The sequence below is a fragment of the Erigeron canadensis genome, chromosome 5 (genome assembly GCF_010389155.1).
Source record: "Erigeron canadensis isolate Cc75 chromosome 5, C_canadensis_v1, whole genome shotgun sequence".
Taxonomy (NCBI): domain Eukaryota; kingdom Viridiplantae; phylum Streptophyta; class Magnoliopsida; order Asterales; family Asteraceae; genus Erigeron; species Erigeron canadensis.
This window is the reverse complement of record NC_057765.1, coordinates 13189517-13199678: the sequence shown is the minus strand read 5'-3', so window position 1 is coordinate 13199678 and position 10162 is coordinate 13189517. Positions and strand designations below refer to the sequence as shown.

Here is a 10162-nt window from a genome sequence, read left to right as displayed (position 1 = left end):
TATATATATATATATATATTGTATAAAGATTGCGGAATCATAAAAAGTAAGTGAAGATTTTGAGCCGTAGCTCTGATACCATGAATTAACAAGAACATAGATATAACCAAAAAGGTTGACTGAATTTAATTAAACTAAGAGGTTTTAACACAAAGTATCAAGAACAATGAAAATACAATAATCCACACAAGAGTGAGAGATTAAGGGAGAAACACATGATTACATGACAAGAATCAAACGAAGAGCAAACATGATGATAATCTGGGTATGAATGAGATAACGATAACAATCACTTAAAATTGGGAATGTGTTGTAACCTTAAACGGGTGATACAACCAGTATATATAGCCAACAGCCAGCAGCATAAGCAATCAGCTCCCTCTTCTTTCATCTTTTACACTTTAAGCCCTCCAACTTTAGTTTCTTCTTTTGTCAGTTCCTACCCTCCTAATTTATCGTGTGACACAAACAATCCCAATAGAGAGCACATATATATGACAATCAAGGTGACCATTTTAACAGTTTTAACAGTCTCATAAGCCGACGAGAGAATGTCTTCAAATAACAAAGTCACATAGTGTCTCATGGTACAATTCCAGTTGGATTATCGAACATATAAATTTTCAAACTAAGCCGACGAGAGAATGTCTTCAAATAACAAAGTCACATAGTGTCTCATGGTACAATTCCAGTTGGATTATCGAACATATAAATTTTCAAACGACTCAATTTAGATACACTGAAATCATAAAGCAAAACAATTCCTTGGTGTTAATTGGCCTCAGACTCACCTTAAAGGCTTTAACAGAATCCAAAGGATTGGCATCACATGCAAAATCTTCTTTCATGCTTGTAAGTTGTAAAGGAATTCGAATTTTTTGTACAACTTAAATATATAAAACCATGCATAAACTTCTGAGATATCCGTTTCTTAATCAAATGAATCACATACCATGCTCAACATTATGAAATAAGAAAAAACTTACCAACAAATATACTTGTAGAATATAGAAATACGAGATTAAGTACCCGGAACGCGTGGCGGTGAGATGCTGAGGGTGATAGGTCATAAAGTGTGATAGGTCATAAAGTGTATGAGTGTGATAGCCAAATGTCTAACCGTACGGGTTCCGCCCTCGGATTTAAAAGTTTGTCGAAATTATATCGAATGACATCTCTAATGAAAGAACATGAAATTTTAAAAACACTCATATAATTTTTATAATTTGTTGATATACAGTCTTTGAGATAAAAGATTTTGAATGAATTTGAAGAATAAATGATTTATGGATGAGAGAGGAAAAAAATGATTGGTTGAGATTTAAGGAGAGAAAAAAGGCATTATAGTTATTTGAGTTAATGACATAAATCGTTCCTGTGGTTTACCCAAATAGTCACATTTCATCCTTAAAAATCAAAAATCTCAAGGACAGTCCTTTATAGGAAGATAAGGTTCACGTTTCGTCCTTTGACATGTTGACCGTCAACTTAAGTCTGTTAACTACTTGACGTGCCGTGCACGTGAGGGGTATTTGAGTCTTTTCAAATATTTACCTTTTATTTAGTATCTACATCTTTGTATGTGAAATATTCATTTAAAAACTAAATTTTTGTGAAAACTAGAAAACTGATCAAAACACACTGTGATCTAAATTTAACACAATGTGTTTTTATTGTGTAACCTAAAATACGTTGTGTTAAGTTTTAAATCACGGTGTGTTTTTAATAGCGTTTTAAATCGGAAAATTGTTCAAACACAATGTGATATGAACTTAACACAATGTATTTTCGAAAAACATATTAAAAACACATCGTATTAAATTCAGATCACAATATGTTTTGATAGTTTTCTAGTTTTCACGAAAATTTTATTTTTTAAATGATCAAAACCCATCTATCTGTACCATAAAAATCATCATCATCAGTACGTTATCAAACAAATCCTAAACAAATTCTATCATCTAAATCAAATAACGCAATTTGTTTGGATACAAAATACATCATCAACAAATCACATAAACAAACCTTAATCAAAAGTTAATTGAAAAAAGACCATGTATATATACTGCAATTGTTACCAGGCACCATATTTTTAAGATTGATAAAAAAAAAGGATTTTCATCATCTCCCTGTTCTGTATCACCACCAGTTCACCACCAGGCGCCCGCCGCTGTTATTACGCCATCACCAGAACACAACCAACCAAATTGAAAGGGAAGAAGAAGAAGAACAAGAAAGATGAAGCCATCAAACTCGTCGTTACCCAATAAAGTTTGTGGTTCAATATGTTATTGTATCCCAACAACCACCATCTCCATATACATAAATATAGATAGGTATATGTATAGATATAGATCTTGAAGGTAAAGTAGATAGGTATATGTATAGATATAGATGTAGATGTGAATATAAATATCAATCGGGGTTTTGGCCGGAAAACCCAGTGCCATTAACACCTTGGCCGGAGATAATCTGATAGAGAGGTAGTGGCCGGAAAATCAGAGAGCAACGATCATCATCTCGATCCATATGAGATTGTGTATATGCAAATATATGTACAGGAAAACCTTTATAAATTAATAATGTTGGGAATATGATATTTTATTAACTCCTCTATAAATTAATAATGTTGGGAATATGATATTTTATTAACTTAGAGCGATATTATTATATCGATAATTTAATAAATTATTAATTTAAAGAGTTTCATGTATTTCCTTCAAAATTTTACGTCTAATGTACATTAACACACTAAATGAAACAAGAGTCCATAGCAAATTGCTTTCGACACGGTAAAATTCGTACTATAAATCCAACCGGCTTAAATAATTTAAACGACGTAAACTTCATAGCTTGAGAGTTTGATTACATGTATTCATTTGTTAGCACAAAACAGATGTGAATGCATTGCGAGATTATCCTCGTGAATATAATGAATGTTATGAAGTTCAAAACATCGAAGAAATTATGACGGATACTGTTCAAAATCCAGTTAATGACGAAGTTGAGGATGATACAGTAGTTTTGAAATAGGTCACTCAGGAAAAAGCAAAGCAAGCGGCAACAACAACTTTTCACAACTTTTTGTTGCCATACGATAAGACACCATCTATATGTCTCAACTTTTAAGTGTAATGGGGAAGTTTAAAGATATATACATATTGAACATGGATTTGAAGTTTAAAAAAAAAATAACAAGGGAATGTAGATTCATTTTAGACTAAAAAATATTAGAATTTTTAAATATCTAAGGAATTATTAATTTATATTTTTGTTGGAACTTATATATTTACATTAGGGTTTCAAAAAAATTATTATCTTATTATTTTATTGATTGTTGTCCAAATTTGTAATGGTCCCAACTTGGGACCGGATAAATTTATAATTTTATCGAGGTTATTAAATGTATCGAGTATTAATTTATAGATTTTCTACTGTATATGAGAGTGTATACTGAATGGTCCAGAGATATATGCATCTAGATCCAATCGATGGGAAGGAGTGGAGGTGGTATATAGAGTTGACGACCCGACGGCGGCGGCCTATTCTTTTCCGGTGAGAGGTGCACCAGAAATCGCCGACGACTCCACTGTACCAAGAAATCAAATGATAGATTGGTTATTGGTATTTATGCACAATTTACTGCCTCCCGTCGATTTGTTACTATTGTTGTTAGTTGAAAAAATAAAAAAATTTAGATCTTGTATAGATGGATTGATGAGAATGGTGTAATAGTGTACAGAGACGAGGAATAGAGGTTTATGTGTTATTGCTTTCATGTATGTATATACTAGTATGTATTTAATGAGTTTTAGAATTTATAGGGTGAAAGAAAATGATAAAAAAGTATCAGGTTTGGTCCTTTATGATTTGAAAAGTACCAAAATACCCCTTATTTGAAGGTGTTAACGGAGCAAAGATGACGGTCAACAAGTCAAAGGACGAAACATGAACCTTATCCTTCTATAAAGAACTGTCCTTGAGGTTTTTGATTTTATAGGGCGAAAGGTGACTATTTGTGTATACCATAGGGAGGATTTATGTCATTAACTCTAGTTATTTTAGGTAATTATAGAATAGATAAGGAGAATTTTGAGAAAGTAAGGGTGTGCTTGGTTGAAGGTATTGAAGGGTAAGTAATGGTAATCATGGTTATTAATATTGCTTGGTTAAATTTAATCCAGTTAATCATTACCCACTACTAGGTAAACCTTATTACCCGTAAAATTGGGGGGTAACAAACTAGGTAATGATAATTATCCCATGTTTCCCTTTTTTTTTTTCCCAATATGGCAATATCATTGACGGTTATTATATATTTGAATTTGATTTTTCTTTTTCTGTTTCATTTTTATAAATAAGTTTTTTATTTTATTAATAATAATAATAATAAAATATATAAATAATTTTTACTATACAATCTGATCAATCTATATTGTCGCATATATTATAAAATGTAATATGCAATCTAATTATATTCTTATGTATTAACTATGGAATGTTCACTTTTCAAAAAAGGAAAAAAAAAAAAACTATAGAATGTTTCAAATGTACAGTAATTGCAAAAATAATAAATTTATACATATTTTTATATTTCTCCTTATATGTATGTTAATAAAATGATAAGAAAGGAATCATCACAAAAATCACGATTATTATTATTATTAATTGTTTTGTGTATGTGTTATAATAAGGATAATGTATTTTTTGTTAACCAATTATTAATTGTTGTGTGTATGTGTTAAAATAAGGATAATGGATATTTTGTTAACCAAGTAACAATGGTGAAGGGAATATTATGTGATGTTCATTATATTTCATAGTATTTCTATTATTTTTCCATTCCTATTTCTTATTTTGAACCAAGCACTAAAATCTAGACATGAATAATTTGTTTATTTTGAACAAAGCACTAAAATCTAGACATGAATAATTTATTTTATAGTATAGTATACATATAGATATGTAAAGCAATGATTAACAAAATCCATAGCATGGTCACTCTCACCATCCAGTTTGTTACAAGGGGTGTGGTCTAACCACTTCTCAAATTCTAACTATCCCATAATCCTATACTTTTTCAATCTCACCATTAAAACAAAAAGAACATATCAATCCCAAATGAACCCCTTTCATAAGAGACAAGAAATACCCAAAAAAATCTGCTATTCATATTAGATGAATCACTTGCTGTCAGTAAAATCTGCATCAATCACATCTCCTTCGGGACCCTGTCCCGATGATGACGAAGATGATGGGTCTGAAGAGTCAGCTCCAGGCGTTGGGCCAGCTCCTGGTGCACCGGGCTGATTATAGAGTGACTGACCAAGTTGCATGACCTCTTGGTTAAGAGCAGCCATGGCATCCTTAATTGTTTGGGTTGAACCGCCAGTGATAGCCTCTTTGAGCTCTCCGAGTTTGGCCTCAACCTTTTCTTTAACAGGTGCTGGAACCTTTTCTCCCAATTCCTTAAGCTGCTTCTCTGTTTGGTAGACAACAGAATCTGCTTGATTCTTTGTGTCTATGGCATCTCTCTTTTCCTTGTCTTCCTTTGCAAACTTTTCAGCTTCATTAACCATTCTTTGTACCTGTTTAATTGGTGACATATCAGAATGAGTTTTTTTTTTTTCTTTCCCATTGGCCTCAAATGGAGCCCAAATAAAAATGTACTTGTGTGACACCAAGTAACCCCTTTGGTTATCATCAATGAGTCAGTTTCATTTACGTTTTTATCTAGGCACATATGTACGAAAGATCATTATATATAGTATCTAAAAAAAGTCAAATGGGTCATATATAAGTAATAATTACAGAAACGCAGATTGAACCTCCAATATCATCTAATTGAAAGTGTTTGGTTGTAAACAAAAATATATATATCACTTTTTTAATCAAACATGACACTCTGACCATTTATAATGAAATTAAAAAATTTCCAAAAGAACCTTAATGGGTTAACTGAACCAGTCGCAACCCACATCAAAAACTATTAGCATTTTGACAATAATTCCCTTTTAAAACTACCCATCCATATATATAATCCCTTCTATTAAAGATAATTGTCAAGAAAGACATACCTCATCACTTGGTAATGTGCTAGCACCGGTAATGGTGATATCTTGCTTCTTTCCAGTTCCTTTATCAATGGCGGTAACAGACAGGATACCATTTGCATCAATGTCAAATTTGACCTCGATTTGTGGAACTCCACGTGGGGCGGGTGGGATTCCATCAAGACGGAAGCTACCAAGGGATTTGTTGTCTCTTACAAACTCTCTTTCACCCTGAAGAACATTAATTTCAACACTTGTTTGTCCATCAGCAGCCGTAGAGAAAACCTCAGATTTCGAAGTTGGCAGAGTTGTGTTTCTTGGAATAATCTTTGTCATCACACCACCAAGAGTTTCTAGACCAATAGATAATGGTGTCACGTCTAGAAGAACGATGTCACTCACATCTCCAGCTAAGACACCAGCCTAGAAACAAAAGTATATTTGAAAAACCAGAGTTAAGCTAATAAACATACTAAATAAATAAAAGGTGTAACCCAACACAATCTGTCCCAAAAGATTCAAGTTAATGACCATAGAAAAAGCTGGCTGTTTTGACCCATTTACTAATGAACGGGTGAAAAAGAAATTACATATAAAAGCAGCTACAGACGTAAGTTGTTCATCCACACACAATCTATTATATCGCTTTATTGATCTCTCCCCCTCTTCCTTGGCCTTCTAAACAATCTTGATAACACTATCCATTGTTATTACTCTATTCTTTCCCCTCCCCTTATGTTTCTCCCCAAATGATACCTAAGTACATAATGTGAGAATGCCAAGTAATGCATTGAGAAAGTGGGACACATACCTGAACTGCAGCTCCCAAGGCAACAACCTCATCTGGATTAACGGTAACATTTGGTTCCTTCCCAGTAAGGCTCTTAACAACTTCCTGAACAGCTGGTATACGTGTGGAACCACCAACAAGGATCACCTCATCCAAATCTGTGAAGGATAACTTGGCATCTCTCAAAGAATTTTCAACCGGTCTTTTAAGCCTGAAATATTTAAAGGCACAAAAATTGCAACATCAAAACAGGTTTCACCTCCCACATAACTTCTTAATTGAAACACAAACTAAATTTACAGAAAGGCATCTACTAATTCAGGATAGTAAAGAGCAAACAATTAATAAGAGTAGTGTAAAGCAAAGAAAGTACCTATCCAGGAGGTCTGAGCATAGTTCCTCAAACTTTGCCCTTGTAAGGGTAGTATCAATGTGTTTGGGACCATCAGCTGTAGCTGTTATAAATGGCAAGCTAGATAGAAGATAGAGATAAATCAGCAAAAGATCGTAACAGAAATATGATGCCACAATCATTAATCCATAAACTGGCTAGTGTACCTAATATTTGCCTGTGTCAGAGTTGACAGTTCCATCTTAGCCTTTTCAGCAGTTTCAGTCAATCGCTGCAGAGCTTGCTTGTCTTTCAATAGATCAATGCCCTCATCTTTCTTGAAGTTTGCAGCAAGCCAATCAACAATTCTCTGCATTTATAGTATACAGGATTCATAAATCGACTGATCACCAGTTACAGAATATTTTAAAATAAATGGACAGAAATGATTGGCCTTTAACGATACCCACCTTGTCAAAATCATCACCACCAAGATGTGTATCTCCAGATGTAGAAAGCACCTCAAAGACTCCATCACCAACCTCAAGAACTGCAAAGGAGATATAAATATCAGCATGGAAGTAACTGTACGGCTTATATACCTGTGAAACTCAATTATCCAGTATTCTGGTACCTGAAACATCAAAAGTACCACCACCAAGATCAAAAACCAGTATGGTTTCGTTGTTCTTCCTTTCAAAGCCATAAGCTAGCGACGCAGCTGTAGGTTCATTGATAATACGCAGAACTTCAAGACCCGCAATTCTTCCAGCATCTTTGGTTGCTGTTCTTTGAGAATCATTGAAATAAGCAGGAACTGTCACAACAGCTTTGGTGACCTTATCATTCAAAAACTTCGAAGCATCATCCACAAGCTTTCTCAAAACCTTGTTGTTCACAAAAAAATGAACGATTAATGTCAAATAAAGGTACCACATAATTAATCACACGCACACTCTGTATATGTAATATTTAGTTGAAAACACACTTAACCTTGCTTACAAGCAAATAACATATCTACATTTCACTTTAACCATCACCCGTATACATTACCCAAAATCATTACACTTAAAACAACAGCAGCATATTAAAACACCCCGAATTAAAGTCTCTTAAGAAGACTTCCATATTCACTAATTACATCCTTCAGCAATAACTATATATTTACCATCAATAACTACAACGTTGCTGCTAAAACAAAAAGAACGTAATTCTCAAAAGTAGAAACATTTATTAATTTATATTCATATTAAACCACATGTTACATCAAATAGACCCAACAACCAATTTGTTGTTTTGTTAAAACATACTGATCATTGGTGGCAAATCTTGAGGCCCAAATATGCAGACTCATTTTGACCAACAACAGCTTATATAACACTGGTGTCAAATTTTGACTCAATTTGGAAGTATTAGATTTAAATAATTCATATAACAACCTTGAATAATTTAGAGGCTTAATTTGACCAAAAAATACTAGTGAACACTAAACTTTCTATAACACTAAATTTCGACACACCAAATAGTTGTAGTCTTAATTTGACCATTATACAATATTTATGTATATAGATAAATCAAGTGTAATGTTATGCGATATCGATAGTGTTAGTAGATAATAACAACAAACCACTGACTAGTATAAAGTACATTACAGTTATAGAACCAAATTTGAAAGTAGGTTACTACTAATAACTTAAACTCAACATATTACGACTACTTATTAAAAACACCCTCTGAAACAATTCAAGGTCAATACTAAAAAAAAAAAAAAAAAAAAAAAAAAAAAACCGAATATAACAGCAATCCCGACATAAACGAGGAGGTATGAACAAATGAATAGGTAATATACAAAGTTAGGAGAGATATACCTGTGCTGAGATTTCTTCAGCAGCGAATTGTTTACCAATAGCAGGGCATTCAAGTTTAACATTCCCATTTTCATCTCTAACAACAGTATAAGAAACCTGTTTGGATTCCTCGTCAACTTCAGTCATTTTCCGACCAATAAACCTCTTCACACTAAAGAAAGTATTCTCGGGATTCACAACAGCCTGTCTTTTAGCAATCTGGCCAACTAACCTATCACCGGTTTTCGTATACGCCACAACAGAGGGTGTGGTCCGCTGTCCTTCCGCATTCGTCACGATGACCGGTTTACCTCCTTCCATGGCTCCAACTGCTGAGTTTGTTGTACCCAAATCGATTCCGACCACTTTCTCGGACACTACTCGGAGGGGTTTCTTGATGATGGATTTTTGTCGGTGGGTGAAGGATAAGGATTTAGTTCGGCCGAAGAAGAGTGTTTTTGATTGGAAAGGAGATTTGGTGGCTCCAAGTGGGTTGATTATTTGAGCAGCAGCTGAAGAAGAAGCCATTTCTATCAAAAAGTTGAATCGGAATCGGAATTGGAATTGGAAATGGAATGGGAATGGAGAAATAGAAATGGGGATATATAATATTAAAAAGGTGAAGGGGTGAGGGGACGGAGATAGATAGATAGGGAGGAGAGGGTTTGGTGAGTACACGAGATAACCTCTCTAGAATCTTCCTATGGTATACAATTTGTGTGGTTAGGACTACGATTTGTTTGTTTTTATATCGCGTCTCTTACTTACTATCACTATTTCAATATTTTTGGACCCTTACCTAGAGTTGTATTCATGAGAAACCAAGATTCATGAGAAACCATAAAAAATGGTATTTAAGGGCGCATCTCAGCTCTTAGATCAAAAATAATTCACGGCTAAAATTAAAAAAAATAAGAAATAACACGAAGGGGTAAATAAGTAATTTTATACATTATAATTTATCTTCTTCCTTCCAAAAATATATAAAAACCGGATCAGAAACTCTTCCTCTCTAAAACTCTCTGATCAAAATAACCATCAATCAATCGATATCTCCGGCGAAATCTCCGACAACAACAACGGCAACATCATCAGCGAACCAATGGAATCGATCGATCCTAATATTGAAACTGGATCTCCG

The 10162-nt window shown here is 33.7% G+C and overlaps 1 protein-coding gene across 1 annotated transcript; it reads right to left on the bottom strand.

The window, feature by feature from the left end:
* Positions 1-4964: 4964 nt before the first annotated feature.
* LOC122599007 (stromal 70 kDa heat shock-related protein, chloroplastic) lies at positions 4965-9719 on the bottom strand. The gene is made up of 8 exons (XM_043771453.1): positions 9043-9719; positions 7809-8061; positions 7645-7724; positions 7402-7544; positions 7217-7315; positions 6865-7054; positions 6078-6476; positions 4965-5588 (listed from the first exon to the last, which is right to left on the bottom strand). The coding sequence occupies exons 1-8, from the start codon at positions 9547-9549 to the stop codon at positions 5184-5186; spliced, it is 2076 nt and encodes a 691-aa protein (XP_043627388.1). The 5' UTR covers positions 9550-9719; the 3' UTR covers positions 4965-5183.
* Between the last annotated feature and the right edge of the window lie 443 nt (positions 9720-10162).